This window comes from Gopherus flavomarginatus, chromosome 1, assembly GCF_025201925.1.
Source record: "Gopherus flavomarginatus isolate rGopFla2 chromosome 1, rGopFla2.mat.asm, whole genome shotgun sequence".
NCBI lineage: Eukaryota > Metazoa > Chordata > Testudines > Testudinidae > Gopherus > Gopherus flavomarginatus.
This window is the reverse complement of record NC_066617.1, coordinates 315935925-315957478: the sequence shown is the minus strand read 5'-3', so window position 1 is coordinate 315957478 and position 21554 is coordinate 315935925. Positions and strand designations below refer to the sequence as shown.

At 40.5% G+C, this 21554-nt stretch overlaps 1 protein-coding gene across 1 annotated transcript in view; it reads right to left on the bottom strand.

Moving 5' to 3' along the window:
• Positions 1 to 21554, bottom strand: part of SERPINE3 (serpin family E member 3) — a 32339-nt gene that overhangs the window by 8693 nt on the left and 2092 nt on the right. Inside the window, exons 3-7 of the mRNA XM_050937850.1 lie at positions 15970 to 16203; positions 13816 to 14013; positions 11997 to 12195; positions 10997 to 11097; positions 5076 to 5162 (exon numbers count right to left, since the gene is read on the bottom strand). Of these exons, the coding sequence (XP_050793807.1) occupies positions 5076 to 5162; positions 10997 to 11097; positions 11997 to 12195; positions 13816 to 14013; positions 15970 to 16203 (819 nt within the window). The remainder of the gene's footprint in view (positions 1 to 5075; positions 5163 to 10996; positions 11098 to 11996; positions 12196 to 13815; positions 14014 to 15969; positions 16204 to 21554) is intronic.

Here is a 21554-nt window from a genome sequence, read left to right as displayed (position 1 = left end):
TATTTTCCCTGTAAAAATGATAAAAGAAATAGTACTGATATGAGATGAATTGAAAAATATTGTAGTGCAATATCTTTATCATGAAAGTGTAACTTACAAATGTAGATTTTTCTTTTGTTACATAACTGCACTCAAAAAGAAAACAATGTAAAACTTTTTAGAGCCTACAAGTCCTCTCAGGTCCTACTTCTTGTTCAACGAATTGCTAAGACAAACAAGTTTGTGTACGTTTATGGGAGAGGCTGCTGCCTGCTTCTGTTTACATCATCTGAAAGCGAGAACAGGTGTCTGCATGGCACTTTGGTAGCTGTCATTGCAAAGTGTTTATGTTCCAGAGATGCCAAATATTCGTATGCCACTTCACGCCTCAGCCACCATTCCAGAGGACATGCTTCCATTCTGATGCTTGTTTAAAAAATAATGCATTAATTGAATTTGTGACTGAACTTGGAGGAGAATTGTATATATCCTGTTTTGTTTTACCCACATTCTGACATATTTCATGTTACAGCAGTCTCGGATAATGACCCAGAACGTGTACATTTTAATAACATACTCACTGCAAATTTGACAAAATGCAAAGAAGGCACTAATTTGAGAGGTTCTAAAAATAGCTACAGCACTCGACCCAGTGTTTAAGAATCTGAAGTGCCGTCCAAAATCTGAGAGGGACGAGATATGAAGAATACTTTCAGAAGTCTTAAAAGTGCAACACTCAGATGTGGAAACTACAGAACCCAAAACACCAAAAAAGAAAAATCAATCTGCTGGTGGCATCTGTCTGAGATGATGAAAACGAACATGCATTGGTCTGCTCTGCTTTGGATCATTATTGAGCAGAACCCATCCTCAGCATGGACACATCCTCTGGAATGGTGTTGAAGCATGAAGGGGCATATGAATCTTTAGCGCATCTGGCATGTAAATATCTTGCGACGCCAGCTACAACAGCACCATATGAACTCCTCTTCACACTTTCAGGTGACATTGCAAACAAAAAGCAAACAGCATTACGTCCTGAAAATGTGAACATACTTGTTGTCTGAGTGATTGGCTGAACAAGAAGTAGGTCTGAGTGGACTTGTAGGCTCTAAAGCAGGGGTGGGCAAACGATGGCCCGGGAGCCGTATCTGGCCCTTCAGACATTTTAATCCCGCCCTCGAGCTCCCGCTGGTGAGTGAGGTTGGAGGCTTGCCCTGCTCCGGCACTCCACCCAGAGAGCGGGGTTGGAGACTTGCCAGCCCCATATGTGCCATGGCTCCACATAGCTCCTGGAAGCAGGGGCATGTTCCCCCACTGTCTGCTCCCACCCCAAGCACTGCCCCCACAACTCCCATTGGCTGGGAACTACAGCCAATGGGAGCTGCAGGGGTGGCACATGTGGACAGGGCAGCATGCAGAGCTGCCTGGCTGCGCCTCTGTGTAGGAGCCAGAGTGAGGACATGGCACTGCTTCCAGGAGCTGCCTGTGGTAAGAGCCACCCAGAGCCTGCACCTCTGCCCCCATTCTTCCCCCCAACCCCCTGCTCCAGCCCTGATTCCCCCTCCCACCCTCTTGACCCCTTGGTCCCAGTCCGGAGCACACTCCTGCACCCCAACTCCTCATCCCCAGCCCCACCCCAGAGCCCACACTCCCAGCTGGAGCCCTCACCTCCTCCACACACACCTCATCCCCCTGTCCCACCCGGAGCCCCCTCCCGCATCCTGAACTCATTTCTGGCCCCACCCCAGAGCCTGCACCCCTAGCTGGACTTCTCACTCCCTCCCACATCTCAACCCCCAATTTTGTGAGCATTCATGGCTCACCATGCAATTTCCATACCCAGATGTGACCCTCGAGCCAAAAAGTTTGCCCACCTCGGTCTAAAGTTTTATATTGTCTTATTTTTGAATTCAGTTTTTTTGTACATAATTCTACATTTGTTCAACTTTCATGATAAAGAGATTGGACTACAGTAATGGGGGAATTGAAAAATATTATTTTGTTTTTTACAGTGCAAGTATTTAATAAAAATAAACAAAGTGAGCACTGTACACTTTCTATTGAAATATATTTGAAAATGTAGAAAACGTCCAAAAAATTAAAATAAATGGTATTCTATTGTTGTTGAACAGCCTGATTAATCATGATCCATTTTTTTAATCGCTTGACAGCCCTAATAATTGCCCAAATGCATTTCTAGGTAGCTAGGTAATGTAACTGACCAAAAATTAACACATTTGTAGGCTTTTTATTTGCCAAAAATAATTTTAATCCAAGATGTATATTAAAAATACTTAACAAATCTAGTTTGATTAGAATGATTTCCTTCTTTCTCCCAAAATCTAATTATTTCCAAATTTTTCTTTGCAATAAAATGTATAACTAGACGTTCCAGGTTTTTAAGTAACCAGATCTTGTACAATTACATGTAGCTATAAACATGTTAAAACCAGCCATGACTGCTCTAGCAATGGAGTACAGGAAGAAGAGAACACCTTGGTGGCTAAAGAGAAAGTTAACCAGGTAGAAGACAGAGTGGTAGATAAGAACAATGGCAAAGACACTATCAAGCTGACCACATTTGGGACAGTAGAGAGAGTAGAGGAAAGCAGATGGTACTACCCTGAATATGTGCAGTACTAAATTTACAAATATTCTGGTACTGGCCCGTTTGCTCTCTCTTTGCTGCCTTCACATTTGAAAAATCAAATGCACAACTACAACATGGGGAATAATTGGGTAGGTGATAGTACCGCTGAAAAAGATCTGAGGGTTATAATTCATGACATTGGATGAGAGTCAGCAATGTGATGCAGCTGCAGAAAAGGCTAATATTCTGGTGTGTATTGACTGGAGTGTCATATGTAAGACACAAGAAGTAATTGGCACTGGTGAGGCCTCAGCTGGAGTACTGCGTCCCATTCTACACACTACATGAGGCTATATGTGAACAAATGGCAGACTGTAGAAGAGAGCAGCAAAAATGATGAAAGGTTTAGAAAATGTGATTTATGAAGAAAAGTTTTAAAAAGGGGGGGGGGGCAGTACATGTAGTCTTGAGAAAAGAAGACTGAGGGAAAACCTGATAAATTGTCAAGTGTGTTAAGGGCTGTTATTAGGAGGACAATGAACAGTTATCCATGTTCACTGAAGATGGGATAAAAAGTTATGGACTTAATCAGCAGTCAAGGAGATTTAGGTTAGATATAAGGAAACACTCTCTAACTTGGGCAGCTAAACTCTGGAATAGGCTTCCAAAGGAGGTTATGGACTCACCATCATTGGAGGTTTTAAAAACCAGGCTGGACAAATGCCTGTCAAGGGATGGTGTAAGTATACTTGATTGTGCCACAGTGCAGGGGAATGAATTTGATGACTTCTTGAGGTTCCTCGAGCCCTACACATCTATGATTCTATGACAGATTACCTTCCTACTCTTCCAGCCCCTCCTGAAGATCAACTCTATTTCTGAAAAGCAGTTCTTTTCAGTGGGCCTGTTCCTGCTGAAATTAATGGGACTTCTGTCATTGACTTCTGTGGGACTAAGGCTGGATGATATGTCTGCTGATTGCAGTTACGTTTAGTCTTTGACATGTGAACATTACAGGATAACTTCTGTCTTCTATAGGGGATTTTACTGGAAACATTACAGGTATGTTAGTTTACCAATAAGGATGAGAACTTAGGTCAAGGAACTCAATCTTTTGTCTCCACAGCAAAGTTAATTATATAGTGTGCATATGGAAACTAGCATCAAGATAATGCTACCACAGGCATATTGAGCCAGATCCTTAAGTGTGGATGAGCAATACTTAGTGTTAGACACAAGGGAAATAGACCAGATACATGTGGCTTAAAGCCACCTTTATGTTCGCCTCATTTCAATAGGAGCTGGGGACCAAATTAGTCCCTCCATATGCTGAAGCACCTTCAGAGTATTCCAGCCCACGATTAAAAAGCTGTAGCATGTTCCAGATATTCTACCAACTCATTCCCTGTGCTGGGATAGCCAGCAGCAGGTGGCACAGACATGGATGTGCCATCTCTGCACCATCTGGATATTCCCATATGCAAGCAGAATTCCCAGATGCCATGTTAGGGCTTTTGTGGCACAAAGATGATGGAGCAGGAATTGAAGACAATTGCTTTTGAATCTCGCTATTTTAAAATTCGCAACATTCAAATAATTTGAAGTAGAGTTTTCTATTTACATATCAGTAGTTTTGGGTTTTATTTGTTTAAAAAAATATATGGAAAGGACATTAATTTAAACCACAATCTATGCTGGAAGGTGGGATTTTGCATAGAAAACATTTTCCTTTTAATGTAAAATTCCATCTGCCCCCAGAAACTGTTGCATATAGGAAATGCAACTCCAAATCAAGTGAGAAACTAAATCTGCAAAGCATGCACAAAGATGAAATTTCAAATCCTTAACTTTAACATTATTGTAGTGCTTTCCTCAAAACACTGGCTCTATAAGCCAAGCGTGAAAGATCAGTTGCCAGGGCACCATCTCAGAAAAATTGGGAGAGAGTGACAATGTTTCAGCGAGGGAGAGGAATAGAAGACATAATGGAATATACTGACCTATTAAAAATAGGAGTGGAGTAGGCAGTAACAATGCTCCTTGCCCCACAGCAAATGGTGCCTGTGTCAACTGCCTTTCATTAAAGTTACTTGAGCATACTAGAAGGTTTGAATTAAAAAAAAGATGGTTTTGGGTGCTGATAGTTCAATGCTTGCTAATCTGAAAAATAGGTGGTTGGGTTTTTCTCAGACTATCCCATGTTGTTCCAAGACTAAACTTGAAAAGGAAAATGTTTAAGAAAGTTATGAGCAACTGAAAATAGGAGGTAGAATGGAAATGGTTTTTTAAATATGGCCTAATTCAAAAAAGCACATAGAGGTATGTTTAACTTTGGAGTTAACAGGGCTTCAATAAAGCACATTCTTGTGTGACTGGCTGAATAGGGATGGATTTAAGCATGTGTAAATTCCATGTTAAATCAGGGCCTTTAATTATAACATTTGTTGCTGCTATGATATGGCTCAGATGCAAAACATTACTGAAGTTTGTATGTCTGATTTACCTGTAGCTCCTGATGCTTTTGTACCTTCTTCTGTCACTTCAATCTTTGCTTTATGAATAGCTTCTGAAATGTAAAGCCCGCCTTGCTCTAACAAACCAACCAAAAGTAAGTATTAATAGTTATTTGCTTGTCATTGTAAAATCAACACAACCCAGTTGAAAAAAAATTGAGACACTTCTGTCTTAGCTTTTCTCTTATACTGCTTCTCATTCCCATAGTATCAGAACTCCTAAAATCCTGTAGATACCAGACATTTAATCCAGGGTAGGTAGGACAGTTTTTGTTTGAATTAATAAATTCAGAGATGAATTTAGACCAGTTAGTTAATTCCTCTTGCCTATGTCTGATAGGATGTATTTATTGGTTATTAAAGAGAGAACAGATAATGCATTTTATCTTAACCAAAAATGATGTCTGTAAATAGAATTTTCAAAGACAATTTCTGAATAATGATCAAAATAAACACATCTCCACTGCTGTCAAAACCCTTTAACCTGTGTAATTCATTGGTGACTTCTTAGGACATTCAGAATTTACAGAATAACTGCAGTTAGAATTCTTAATATGCTTTTACCAGGACCATTCACAATACGATCAGTTTGTGGAGTTACTAATTGCAGGTATTGTTTTTAACACTGCTAGACAAACAGCAACGCACATCAGAATATTTCCAATAAATGGCACTTATTTCTGCTGCTTTCTATCAAAAATGAATGCTGGTTGTAAAGCATGGCAATCCCTTCTTAACCTTTTCTCTCATTTAATTTTAATTATTGTAAACTATTTTCAAAATGGCATTAACTAAAAAAATTGAATTACTTTGTAAAATTAGTCCAGTTTTTGTGGAATGGTTAGTTTTCCAGGTATTTTACTGCAATAATGTAAAGTAGTAACCCGCTGACTACAATCTACACAGTAGGTACAACCTTTCCTTTTGTCACAGATGTTCTCCACCAATCTCTTCCCTCCATGATGTTAAAATAAATTTTCTTCAAAAAGATCGTGGAGAGAGAAACTTGCCTGCATGGTGAGATTTAGTTTTACTCTGCTTGTCTGTTTACAGTGTAAATGTGTTGTAGGGAGGTGGTCTGGAGGAATGTGGGTCTGTGCCTCTGCCTCCCCATCTGTACACTGGGGATAGTACGACTCATCTTACAAAGGGGGTTTAGGGCTCAATCAGTAAATAATATTTTGCTATATAAATGCCAAGTAAAGTAACCACTTGTCGTTTGGGAGGCAGTGGTATAGTGGTTAGCAAGAACAGGACACAGTAGCATAACATCTGGGTTCTGTTCCCCTGCCTATCACTGGCTTGGTGTGTGACCTTAGACAAGTCACTTGCCTTCCTTCATGCCTCCATTTTCCCCATATGTGAAACAGCAATAATAATAGTTTCAGAGTAGCAGCCATGTTAGTCTGTATCCGCAAAAAGAACAGGAGTACTTGTGGCACCTTAGAGACTAACAAATTTATTTGAGCATAAGCTTTCGTGGGCTACAGCCCACTTCATCGGATGCACGTTGTGGAAAATACAGTAGAAAGGGTGTGTGTACGTGTATGCACACAGAGAACTTGAAACAATGGGTGTTACCATACACACTATAAGGAGAGTGATCAGTTAAGGTGAGCTATTATCAGCAAGAGACAAAAAGAACTGTTTGTAGTGGTAATCATGACCACTAAAAACAGTTTTCTCTCTCCTGCTGATAATAGCTCACCTTAACAGATCACTCTCCTTATAGTGTGTATGGTAACACCCATTGTTTCAAGTTCTCTGTGTGTGTCTGTCTGTCTGTCTGTCTTCCTACTGTATTTTCCACTACATGCATCTGATGAAGTGGGCTGTAGCCCACGAAAGCTTATACTCAAATAAATTTGTTAGTCTCTAAGGTGCCACAAGCAATAATAATGTTTTCCCAGCTTGTTGAGACATGGTTTGAAGTTCTTCTGTATAACACTACTACCAATATAAATTGTCTGCAGTAGAACTTGAGAGTTACAAACATTTTGAGAAAGGAGGTGATTCGTCACTCTGAAATGATGGTAAAGAAATGTTATGGTTGTTCTTCCAAAAGTTTACAGCTGAACATTGACTTAATACGGCTTTGAAACATTACTGTGCAGAAGAAAAATGCTGCTTTTCCTTTATTTTTGTAGTAGTTTACGTTTAACATAGTACTGTAGTGTACATGCTTTTTTTTTCTTTGCTGCTGCCTGATTGTGTACTTCTGGTTCCAAATAAGGTGTGTGGTTGACTGCTCAGTTTGTAACTGTGGTGTTCAGAACTCTGAGGTTCTACTGTATTTATTACTGTTTGAAACACATTCTTCATACGCAAAGACAAGTTATTGGCTCAGTGCCAGAGGAATGAGGTGAATTTATATGGCCTGTGATATACAGAAGATTAGACTAGATAATCTAATGATCCCTTCTGGGGTTTGCAATCTGTGAATGTTATTAACGGTGAATTGATCCATACAGTGTTTTTTCAGCAGCCTCACCAGTATTACAAGTGCTTAACAGCTGATAAAGCCTTTATCTCCACAGACAACTCTGATTTGACAGTTCTAAAAATTTGTGGTTGTCAAAACCTGAAAGTGCAATAGCTATAAAAAGTTTAAATAACTATATAACTTAAGTATAGGTCAAGTACCACATGACCATAGGTTAGAAGTTGCACATAAAATTCTAGGTCTGGTTAGGGTTGTGCTGTAATTAAGTATTGTGGTATCATCTGCATCAAACTATTTTACCATGTATAAATGAGCACCTCAAAATTGATTTAAAACCAAATAAAGCCAAAAAAAGTCACAGCTCTACAACAACAAAGAGAGAACACCTGCAGGGAAATGTCATTGTCATGACTGTTAAAGAATTTTTTTTTTCACTTTAGTAGCAGCCATGAACAACTATGGAGGAGAACCTAGTCTAAAAGTTATCTGCGTACCTTATGGAGAACTAACTGCTGGTAAGAACAACATCAGAAGGCTAATAAGAATAGGAGACTGATTTCTGCCAATGGTTTGCTGTGTGGTGTTGAACAAGTCACTTAACCTTTCTTGAATCATTCACGCCAAGAACCTTTTGACACTAGAATTAGTTGAAAGATGCAACCAACCCACTATTGTCTGGTCATCTATTTTAACAATTTTGTTTTTAAAAGTCATTGGACTAAATCCTGATCTGTTATGTCAGTGTGTAAATCTGGAGTAACTCCAGAGATGTGTAAGGAACAGAGTTTTTAGAGAGTTATACTGATATAACAGATCTGAATCTGGCCCCTATTCTCTGAATAATCATTTTGCATATGTGAAAGGCAATGGGAATCAGGCCCACTGCACTGCATTGCAGCTTATAAGCATGTGACAAGGTTTAAGGGATAAGATGGCATACAGTCTTTGTTTGCTTCCTTCCTGTTCTGTCATCTTCATGTACCCACCATGTAGACAACACTTGGGTAAAACTTCAGAGAGGAACCATCCAGAGATTCCAGCTGGCAAGAGCAGGAACAGCCACTGCAGGGATCTTCAGACATTCACCAAACTTTTTACAGGTTTGACTGGACTTCCTCTGCCTCAGTGCTCATTGGCTGTTTGCTCTAACCCTCCTCCTAACCATGCCTCACTTCATACCTGCCCCTCTTACTCCCTTCTCTCCTGCCCGGTCTCCTTCATCCACCTTCCGTTCACTTTTCTTTCCACTTAGCTTATCCTTTCCTAACTAACCCTCTTTCCCCTTCCCCACCAAAAAACAGGGGAACTAACTGCCGTTTGCTACAATCACATTTTCATTCTGCTTGTGTATTCTACCCGCTCCCCAACCCTGTGTCTGTCTTATCCAGTTAGACTGTAAGGTCTTCAGGGCATAGACACTGCTACTCAGTGTTTATACAGCATCTGCCAAAACAGGGCCCCATTCTTGGTCAGTCCTTAGGCACTACTGCAATAAACAAGATTAATAACACTGAATTAAATGCTGAATTCTATTGGTAAGTGACTAACCAGTGGTTTGATTGTTCTTTCACTAATTCTAGTAGTCAGTAAGACTTCTTGGTATGAATGACAACTACCGAGTGTGTTGGGAACAATGAACTAATGCTGGGTCAACTAAGCAATCCAAAGAAACTCCCACAAAAACATGTTGAGCAGGAAGAATCCCTGGTAAAACAAAATAGAACTCTGAGAAAAGTGACACTTAGAAAGATTGCTGAGGATAGTTCTGTATCTACCAGAACAGTAGCTTCCCCATTCAATATTTATTATTATGGGTAAAAGTCAATTGCACTTTTTCTCCTTTGTGCCTAAGCCTGTGGGTCAACTCAGAATTATACTGTGGGGGAGGAGACAGGGAAAATAAAGACACCTTTAAATGATATAACGGAAAATTTGAGAAAAAGTGCCACTCAAATTTTTATTAATCAAAAAGCACAATGGGAGTAAGTCATAAACAGTACAAAAGAAGGTCCCCGGTATGCTTTGGTCCATTGTAGTTCATCCTCCTTAAGCACTTATTCTATCTAAATAGCTGTTATACATATTTATAATGTGAACCATCAGTGAACTTTAGTCAGCATATTAACACCTCATTTCTAATTAACAAGGCATTCTATGCAATTAATGATCACATTATAATGAACACACACTCAAATTTAATAGGAGATGAAAAACAAAATCTGTGCCATGAGCTTTGTCCCGTGGAAGCAAACTTCCATCAGGAACTTCCTCTAAAGCAGTTTCCACTGTATCAGAAGATGGTCTTGTGGCTAGGCCTCCATTTAATGACAATCACACACTGACCAGAATCATATTAGAAAGACTGAGAGTCTCACCATAAAATCTCCATTTAAGAGTCTTTGAATGCAAATGCCCAAATTCAAATTGTTTACCTTGCTGGAAGTGATGTATGTCAATCAAAGCACATGGACAGTTATGGAGTCTTTTAATATAAATCAGGAAAAAACTTTCCAGTGAGCAGAATAACATCAGGGTTTTTGAGACATGGTAGTCACTTTCTGTCTTAACAACACGTGGTCTTGGGATATTGTGGGCTGGGTATTGCACCTCTACCCCAATATAACACGAATTAGATATAATGCGGTAAAGCAGCGCTCTGGGGGGAGGCTGCGCACTCCATCAGATCAAAGAAAGTTCGATATAACACAAGTATCAGAGGGGTAGCCGTGTTAGTCTGGATCTGTAAAAGCAGCAAAGAATCCTGTGGCACCTTATAGACTAACAGACGTTTTGGAGCATGAGCTTTCGTGGGTGAATACCCACTTCGTCAGATGCATGCATCTGACTAAGTGGGTATTCACCTACGAAAGCTCATGCTCCAAAACGTCTATTAGTCTATAAGGTGCCACAGGATTCTTTGCTGCTTTTACGATATAACAGAGTTTCACCTATAACGCGGCAAGATTTTTTGGCTCCCGAGGACAGCGTTATAACGAGGTAGAGGTGTATTATGTTGGCTTGCGGGGCAGAAACAAAGGGAGGTTACAGGCATGCGTAAAGGTTGTTTGCATGAGTGACATCAAGACGCAGAATAAAGAGGCCTTTTACACCAATGTCACTGACTGTGGAATGGCTATTTAGAACCAGTAACACATGCTTGATCTGCAGCAATCCTTGTAGACTTCAGCCAGCACCTAAGCAAACACATTCCAGCAATGTTCTGTCTCACGAGCTTTAATCTCTAAAAAAAAATCTTTCCTCACTACCAGATTTTGCTTAACCTAAAATGCAGTACTTTGAAAGAAATTAGAATCTGGATTGTGTGTTTAATTTTCATGGAGCCAGAAGTAATTAATTAATTAATACCGAAGGATCAGCTCTCTTGAATCAGTCAAACAAATATCATATAAACATCTACAACAAATCTATACACTGAGTGATCATTTCCTATATGGGGAATAATCTTACCTGAAATACCTTTAAAATCAGCCTCAGTTGGATCAAACAGGTCTGTAATTCCCAAGGCAGGTAAAACCATTTTTAAGTCAAAGTGACTTTGAATTCTGAATCTAAAATTAACACAGTAGATTTCATTTAAATATATACGTGAACTTTGCATTTGCCCCCATTTGTGCTTTCTTTTTTTAAAAATTGTAATAAATTTGGTTGTAGGTAGGAATGCATCTGCAAAACATTAGCTTGGAAAAAGAACATTTAATGCACAAAACATTTTACAGTGTTTCATCAGCATGGGGAATGTATTTTTGGAGGTTATGTAATAAAGCTTTTCTGTGCTGATCGATGTGCTAAGTACATCCAGGAAATACCCTCCCTCTTTTGCACCGAGATGGTACATCCTAACATTCTGTTTTTTGAAAAGTAGTGTTGGGGTCATGTGCAAATTCTGGCACTAGTGAAGGGCTGGATTGATGGAGTGTGTAAACTTGCCCTATACACAGAAAAAATGCAGTAATTGGTGATTGGTGCTGGAGCACCATTTAAGATTTCTAATATTAAAAACACATAGTAAAATACTTTAAAATATTTAGACAATTTTTTAAAAGTTTTCTTTATGAAGCAAAAATGGGCACAATTTTTTTCCCTTTGTACATTTTTAAAGTATTATTGTATCCCAAAAAAAGTCTTACATATAATTAGGACTTGAAGAATCAAATTCAAGTTGTTTTTTAAATAAATAAATAGTTCTTTAGTTATAATATATAACAGCTGTTCTCAAACTGGGGGTCGGGACCCCAAAGTGGGTTGCAAACCCTTTTTAATGGGGTTGCCAGGGCTGGCTTTAGACTCGCTGGGGCCTAGGGCCGAAGCCCTGAGTACTTCAGCCCTGGGTGGACAGATGTCCTATATATCTTTGGTTATGCCTATAATAATGTACACATCACAACTCTGACAATAAATGATATGGTTAGAGGATGGCCAAGCCCTCGAGAAGGAGAGTATCACTTACCTAGGTAGAAAAATATCCATCTTCATTCTCTTTAAGCTGTTGGCCCAAACAGTGATGATTTTAGCTGAGAGATGTGACCCAATCTGGGACAGAGATGTCCTCCTATCACTGGGAAGCACCACAAACATGCTGACTGTCTCCCCCAGGTAAGGCAACTCGGCTACACTGAACTGCTCCAGCGATGTGGTGTGGAACTGACCTGCAGGTTTGAAAACATAATCCTTGGCATCACTCAAGGGAAAAAGCAGTTCTGAAGAACTAGCTGGCTCAAGGCACTAGTACGAGGATACAGAGCCTTTCACCACTAAGTCACTTGGTTGAATACAGACCAGGTTGTTAATAAATGAAGATCACTGGCTCACGTGAACTGAGTTAATGGTCTCAGTCTACTTCCGAGCAGACAGGTGTCCACATAGCACATTTGCCTTCTCATCCTAAAGATACTCCCTTTGGGTCAGGGCTGAGGAACTTTGGTGAGAGTGGGTGAGTTTACAATGTGACTGGTCTTACAACCGCTGTTTTTGAATAAATAGATGACTTCATTCTCCAGCTCTTTCAATGTAGCACCTTTCAGCAGAACTACATTAGAAAAAAAAAATGAAAAGAAAAAGTAGCTCCTGTTTGACTCAGTGAGAAGTACTTTGCTCAAAGCACTCATCCATACACCCAAATCAATAGCACAGGTTAAGCTGCTTTCAAGAAGCACACAGCTTTATTGAACTACAAAGCATTTTAAACCTGTCAAATTCAGACAAAAATCTTTAAACTTATAACCACAAAAAAGGATACAACTTAATGGACTTTCAAATAAATAATTGGTTAGGGAACAGGGTACAGCATCCATTAATTGAGGTGTCATTAATATTAACTAGTTGCTGTCTGCATCACATACATGCAAATATAACTTTTTGCAGTACAAAATCACAGCCCTGCTAAACCCCCTTTAAGGAGCCACTCTTCCAATGGAATAATGGCATGTCCAAGAACAACTCCTGCAGTGGTCAGCACAGAGGAGACGTTAAATATAGCAGCTGATGCTTTAAGAGTTGAGGTGTTTGGATTTTTTTGACTCAATGATCATTAGTTCTATTTGCAGTCTCTCAAATATTGGTGTGTAACCATAATGTCTATATAAGTAATTGGCTGCATATCATTACAAAATGTCAGTAAGGTTTAGTTGGTAGTGCTCATTACTTCTGAAAATCATGAGTTCCAGTATAGCAGTAGGATTTAGATTCTGACCCAGTGTAGCCTTTGCAATATGCACAAGAGAGGGTGCTGCACTGTTAATGACACACTTCTAACCAGGAGATGTTAAAATATCAACTGTGCTTCCTGTTCTCAAATGGCTCTCCAGGCACAGAGATCTCACACTTTTCAGATCAAGCAGGGAAAAATCCCAGTGTTCTGCTCAACATTCCATCTCTCAACGAGAGTCCAATCCTACTCCCACTGAAGTCAGCAGGAATTTTGCCATTTACTTCAGCGTGGGCAGGTTTGAAACCTAAAACAAGATCTCATGTTCAAGCCTGTGATACTGTAGGACATTCCTGGCTCCTACTTTTGCCTTCAATCATCATTAAACTACAGTATCTATTTCAGAAGAAGTTTGGATAGAAGCAGAACACACACAGGTTTTATATGTCAGAGAAAAGGTCTATTTCAGCGCTATTATATTTTGGTGTTTTCCCACAGCGCTTTCCTCCCTGTTTGTGCAGCACATAGCACATTGCAGGCAGTGCTGGAAGTAAATAAATTAAAAATGTATGTAGTTTACAATATTGTTTCATATGTCAGACATGGCATGAAAAGTAGTTACCATAATTGACTTCAGCCGTATGGCACATTGTGGGCACTTTCAGGGTGATGCCGTCCGCAGTGGTAAAAGGCAAGGACTGAGTATCTGTGAAAGAGAGTTTCTTTTGCCACATGCTTTTGAAATACATAGTGCTCACCAAAGCCATCTGAGTAAGTGGTGAAACAACTGTATCCAGATGTATGCAGTCTGCATCTCCACCTGTATAAGAAAAGGAGAAGAATTACATTCTCTCACACACTCTCTCTCTCTCTCATTTTTTTAAGTAACATTATACATAGGACCAAATTATCAAATTATTTTTTCCAAACTCTTCTGAATCTTTTTGTCCTGATGTGCTACAAAAGTGGCCAAGTCACAGAGGTGAGCATTCTACCTGCAACAAATTGGATCAGGCTGACATCTGTTTCATACTTTTGTTCATATTTGAGCTCAGAAAAATTAGCGTATTCCTTACTTTTTCTTGGCAGAGACTTAGGAGGTTTTTCACCTTTGTCTGCAGCTTGGGGCCTGGGTCACTTGCTGGTTTGAACTAGAATAAATATTGGCATCTCTGTAACTTGAAATCTTTAAGCCAAGATTTGAGGGCTTCAGTAACTCAGCCAGAGGTTAGAGATCTATTACAGGAGTGGTGGATGAGGTTGCGTGGCCTGCGATGTGTAGGAAGTCAGGCTTGATGGTCCCTTCTGACCTTAAAATCTCTAAGAAGGGTAAATTTTAAGAGTCTTAAATGACTGCATAACTGCTTCTAGCAGTAATGAAAAAAGTGTGGCTAAATCTATGTGCAATAAGTTGAATGTGAAATTATGCCTCGAGACGTTGGTAGTGTCAATGATAGAAAAGAGGCCTTGGGCATGGTTGTGTTCTCTTTGCCATGAAATAAGGGCTCTAGTGTGAAGTTTTCTAACTGATCCTGCCATTTTGTTCACCTCCCTACTATGAAAGCCATTGGCAGTGTCAAAAAGTATAGGAAAATGTTATCGAAGTGCGAGCTGACATTGTCAACAATGTTTCCTGGAGCAATCAATTTCTATCATAAAGTCCTGTTATAGTTCTGATTGAGGAAGATAGAGGAGACTTTTCAAGAGAAACTAGTATCAACTTCAACATGCATGTTTAAAATCACATTAGTTATCTGCTGATCAAGTTGATGGGCAAATTCATCCCTAGTATAACTTATGCAAAATCAGTGGCATGAACCAGTGATTAATTTGGCCCAGTGATTCTAATGGCTTACAGTCAATTTTTCATTGATTGGATTTAGTTTCATTAACATAAGAACATAAGAACGGCCATACTGGGTCAGACCAAAAGTCCATCTAGCCCAGTATCTGTCTACCGACAGTGGCCAATACCAAGTACCCCAGAGGCAGTGGACCTAACAGGCAATGATCAAGTGATCTCTCTCCTGCCATCCATCTCCATTCTCTGACAAACAGAGGCTAGGGACACCATTCCTTACCCATCCTGGCTAATAGCCATTAATGGACTTAACCTCCATGAATTTATCCAGTTCTCTTTTAAACACTGTTATAGTCCTAGCCTTCACAACCTCCTCAGGCAAGGAGTTCCACAAGTTGACTGTGCGCTTCATGAAGAAGAACTTCCTTGTATTTGTTTTAAACCTGCTGCCTATTAAACTTCCTGGACATGTAAAGGAATAAAGTTAGTTAATTTAATCTTCTATTTTCACTGTACAAACTAATGGGTCAATACTGCAGCCACCTACTACTGAGTGTACTGAAAGTATTCATCATGGTGAATAGTACACTCAGTGATAGCTGGGAAAATTTGGTTTTAGCTAATTATTCTTAGAACATCCCTGCGTGATCAATGATGATATTCCCATTTTACAAAGCAAGGGACTAAGGCAGACTGGTTAAGGGCTTGATCCCATAATCCTTTATTTAGGTACCTAGACTTACTGCAGTCTTGCCTAAGGTTATACTGTGAGGCAAAATCAGAGTTGTGATTAGTGCACAGGCATTACTGGTTCCCAGCCTTGTGTTCAAGACCATTAAACTATGCCTTTCTGTAGAGAGCATAGACTAAACATTATTACATTTGGTTAAACACTAGAGTGCTAACTGCTAGTATCTGTACAGTTTTTATTATTACAGCCAGGTCCTACATAATCATCTCTATTAGTTATTTTACCTTCAGTGTTACTGGTAACCCATTCATTTATCTGTGCAGCAGTGCTGTTAGGCTCACTGAAGTTGATTTTTTGCAGGCTGCTGTTTGCCCAGAGTGCAGTATGTTCAATGAAGTCAGGAGACAGGTGAACTCCAGCTTGCACAAATAGGGCACATGCCAGCTGAACCACAGGGCCTTGGCTAGAGTTGGTCACTTCTTCATATCCGGTATGCAAGAAGTCCTGCATTTTTGGATCTGCCAGATTGGAGAAAAATCAATGCTGTAATTCTCATGTTGAACATAAAATAGCAAAAATAAAGTGTTAATGATAATTCATTGCCGAGAAAATTGTCAGCACTTAACAAATAGCAATGGACCATTTCTTCCTATGTGATTGCAACAGCACTTAATGTAATAGGGTTCCAATGCTGATTGGGCCCTCTGGATGCTACAACAAGGTAAAGTAATTCAAAATTCAAGTATATGAAACTATTAGTGAGGTGGAGACTATTGCCTAGGGATATCCTGCAATGTGTTGTACGTACCGAGAGCTTTCTGTAGCAAAACACAGATGACATTAATAGAAAGAACAAAGTCCACCAATGCTCCTCCCTCACTGCACAGGAAAATGACTGTGTGGCCACAATCACTTAATTCTAAAGGATGAACCCTGCTCACTGCTCCAGAGGAAAGTGAAGAAAGCCTAAGAGATACCTTCCAACGTGCTCTGGTGGACAAATTTCTTCCTAATGTTAAATTTGGCTGCTATTTCCACTCTGTGCATGTGAGCAAGAATCACTGTAACTACAGATCTAATCTATGTATACCTGCCGGTGCCATGGCTGTTCAGGTAACTGCCCATCTGTTTCATAGGAAGTTGAAGAGAATTCAAAACACTTGTTAAATTCAGAGAAAAAAAGCCTTTCTGTGTATTCAACCCAACCTCTGTAGTGTTACTACTTGTAGCTGTATGATAGACATTACCTTAGAAATTGCTATATTGTGGCTGCACTAAGTAGTTGACCTTACATCACATTCTATTTGCTCTTGTTTTAAAAAAATACTCTTCTTCTTTGGGGGTCATTGTGTATCCCCACTTATGCCATCTGCTGCAAGAGCTGAGCTGCCGAACTGTGTAACACAGCTGTAGCCACTTGTGGGAGGAGAGGAGGAAATACAGTAGTGCTTGTGCTAACATGACATCTTTGGCTCCATCTATATAAGACAGTGCATCCCTCATCCATCTCAGTTCCTTCTCTGCTGCCAGAGACCTAAACAGAACTCTCTCTTTTTATTGTTAGTTCCTCCATCAGCCCTTTTAGTCACAGCTTTGCACTGGGTGCTCATGTTCAGTGGTTTATCCACCACAACCCACAATTCTTTTTCAGTCTCATAGACTTTAAGGCCAGAAGGGACCATGGTGATCATGTAATCTGATCTCCTGCACATTGCAGGTCACAGAACCTCACTTACCCACTCCTGTGATAGCCCCATAACCTGTGGCTGAGTTACTGAAGTCCTCAAATCATAATTTAAAGATTTCAAGTTACAGAGAATCCACCATTTACTCTAGTTTAAAATTGCAAGTGACCTGTGCCCCACGCAGCAGAGGAAGGCGAAACTGGGTCTCTCCCATTCTGACCTGGGGGAAAATTCCTTCCGGACCCCAAATATGACAATCAGACCCTGAGCATGTGGACAAGACCCACCAGCCAGACACCTGGAAAAGAATTATTTGAAGTAGCTCAGAGCCCTTTCCATCTAGTGTCCCATTGCCAGCCATTGGAGATATTTGCTAACAGCAGTCACAGATCGGCTACATGCCATTGTGAGCAGTCTTATCATACCATCCTCTCCACAAACTTATCAAGCTCAGTCTTGAAGCCAGTTAGGTTTTTTGCCCCCACTGCTCCCCTTGGAAGGCTGTTGCAGAACTTCACGCCTATGGTATTTGGAAATCATTGTCTAATTTCAATCCTAAACTTGTTATATCCATTTATTCTTGTCAACATTGCTGCTTAACTTAAATAACTCCCCTCTCCCCGTGGTATTTATTCCTCTGATGTATTTATAGTCACTGCTTTCCAGGATGGAGTTCCCTACTGGTAAGCACAGCTGACAGCCTTTGTTCCTAGATAGATGCATTTACATTTAGCCATATTCAGTGGTGAGCTGGAGCCGGTTCTCACCAGTTCCCAGGAACCGGTTGCTAAAATTAGACCTCCATGGAGAACCAGTTGTTAAAGGGTCAGGGGGTGGGCAAAGAACTCTGGTCCGTGGGCCGGACCATCCTGTTGCTCCCAGGATTCCCAGCTGGGGAGGCTGAGGTTCCCCCAGCCCCTCCCCCGTTTTCCCCCAGCTGCAGTGTGGTCAGCTGCTGGCACCAGCTGGGCAGCTGAGCTGAGCTTCTGAGTCGTCCTGCTGCTTTGAGCTACAGGCAAGGTAAGGGGGGGCTGCAAGCTCCAGGGCCGCGGGGGGGGGGGCAATTTTCCCCAGGCCCTGCATGGGTCCCTGGCCCCACGAATATGTCTCCCCCGCCGCCCCAGCCCCTCCCCTGCTTCCCCCCCCCTTTAAATCAGAACTTTTTATAGGGAACCGGTTGTTAAGTTTTTGGCAGCTCATCACTGGCCATATTAAAACTTACATTGTTTGCTTGTGCCCATCTTACCAAGTAAGCCATATTTCTCTGTATCAGTGATCTGTCCTCCCACAATTTTTGTGTCATTGCAAACTTTATCAATGCAAACTTTGTTTTCTTCCACATCATTGATAAAAATACTAAACAGTGTAGGGCCAAGAACCAATCTCTGTGGAGCCCCCAACGGTAACACATCTGCTCAGTCATGATTCCCTCTTTACATTTACATTTTGAGACCTAGCAGTTAGCCAGGTTTTAATCCATTTAATATGTGCCAGGTTCATTTTATATTGTTGTAGTCTTTTAATCAAAATGTCATGCTCAGCCAGGGGAGTCCTGTTTATACTTAAATGTCAAAAGATGTTTATACTTAACAGCACAAGTCTCTTTTTGCATCTCTCTCTACTATTACCTGGGTGGGACTAAGCCCCCTGGAAGATCAAACGGATTATTTGTTGCTTCTGGGGAGAGGTAGAAGGGGGAGCCTATTAGTTACAAGCTCTTTCCCACTTGATTACGAGTTGTATTGAACATTGTTACTTCTTTGCCAAAAAACCAGTACATACTACTAGAGCCACAGTTGCTTCTGTAGCATTTCTGAGCTAGGTTCCTATTGCAGAGATTTAGGAAGCAGCTACATGTAGTTCTGACACACTTTCACTAAGTGCTAGTTGTTGGACTTGGTATTGCACAGCAATGCTTGTGTGGTAAGGCAGTGTTGCAATCTGCTTTTTCCTAGAACTCCTTGCCTGCTGTCCTTTGATGGTGGCATCACTTGCTAAACTCCCATTTGTGAGAATTCACAGAGGCTCTCGAAGAAAGTTAGAAACTGCTGTTCTTTAAGAGTTGCCTCTGTGCAGTCCCATTACCGACCCACCCTCCCCTTTGTCTCAGTGTTCTTTGGATTTCAGGACTCTGCAGGCTAGGGAGAAGGAACTCAGATTGTCAGGGAGGTGCCCTTCCTTTTATAAATGGAGCCAATGATCTCATTCTAATAGGAGAGCGCTACTGCACCACCAGTGGACATGGCTTTATTCTACAGTTCTGGAGCTCAACACTAGAGGCACTAGATAAATGTGAAGGCGTAGAGGCAACTCTTGAAGAACAACAGTTATCAATGAGTAACCCTTCTTTTATACATTCTTGGTTTTGGTTTGGTCACCATAAAGTTTTTGAAGTCTTAAAATACAATAATACTTAGCATCTAAATCTAAAAGCACCCTATAAGAACTAGGGTGTTATTAGTAGCATTAAAATACAATCCACTAAGCTTCATTTCATCTGTAAGAGGAATGCTGGGGGAGGGAAAACTTCGGAGCTTCCCCTTCTGGAATCTTCCCTAAATCATTCTGTTGAGGGGATGCACACACATGCTTGATGCCCTTAAATCTCAGATTTTGAGACTGTGCTGGAAGAACAGCACTATCATTAAAGAAGCCTTTGCCTCTACATTGGCTCCGGGACCTCCTGCTGTCCCCTCAAATGGAGACGTGGTGCCAACGCTTCCTCTGCCAGCAGCTCTTTCCAGAATCCCTTCTGAAAGGGGAGAAGTGTCCACTGCAACAAGGAGGGGGCCGTGGGCTGCACGGATTTCTCCATGGAGTTAAGGGAGGGCAAGGTTGTGCCCAACCTTCTCCTGCCCCATTCCACGGGGTCTTGGACTGTTGTGTATCCTCTGTGGAGTCAGGGGTAGAGGAGAATGATGCTGCGGAAGTGGTGATACTCAGCCTACCCAGTATAAAGAAAAGGAGAGCGCTTGGGAGACAAGCTCCCCCTTGGGCTTAACGCACAAAATTAACTTGCATAAACCTAAAATACACTTAGTAGGACACTGTCATGTCCAATTTGGCTTTATACAGAGATTTTGCTTCAATTTATTTTTACAGAATCTAAAACCACTAAAAATGTGTCAATGAAATTCTCTGTTAACAAATTCTAATTGAAACAGGTTTTTATTTTGTAAATGGATTAACATCCCCCTGAAGTGTTTGCAACTTAAACACAGCAGCACTTTGCTAGTGCAGGAGAACCTGGGACAATGATTGGCTTGAATTAACTACAAACACACATGAACATTACTAGCTTCTTTACCACTTTTCAAAGGGGGAGAAATCCAAACAGGAAACACACAGCATAAATGGGGAAAAGCAAAGTAGATTTTTCAAAATATTCTTCCCATTTTAAGAAGCAGAGGTGGTGTTTATTATTATTATTATTATTATTATTTATTCTTTCATTGTGGTATAGCAATGCCTAGAGACCTAATGGAAATAAGGGCTCCATTGTGCTAGGCACAACTACAAACACATAATAAGCAATCCCTGTCTCAAAGAGCTTCAATCTAATTGGACATGACAAAGGGTGGGAGGAGAAACACAAGGATAGAGAGCTGAAGTGACTTGCTACAGATCACACAGCAAGTTAATAGCAGAATAAGGACTAGAACCTAATTCTCCTAATTGCCAAACCTATGTCCTATGAACAGGATCCTTCTACCTCTCAGTGGGGACATTTTAAGTATATGGGGCCAAATTCCAAATTGGCCAGTTTACATCACCTGAGAATCCAGTACATGATTTTTAACCTAATGGTGTCCCTTTAAGAACCTGCATGAAGACTAATACAGCTTAGTGTTAAAACTTAGCTCTGTTACTCTTTAAGGGGAAAATATTGAATTCCTTGAACAGATGTCAAGAAGAATCAGATATTTGTTAGGTGTAAAGTGCCTTTCTCATGTGTTTTGCATTAGTGTGCTAGTGTTTGGCAAGCTCCTATGTGGATGTAAAAACTCAAAGACGGTAAAATAAGAAGCAGATGTTATATGAGAAGCAGTATCCTCAGTTTATAACTTCAGTAACACCAACAATCTTAGCTAACCAAAGTTCTGAATTTTTACTTGTAGGCTAGTTCAAAACTGCTTTCAAATATTTTATTTTATATTCATTATTCAGATAGACAAGTCTTTAGA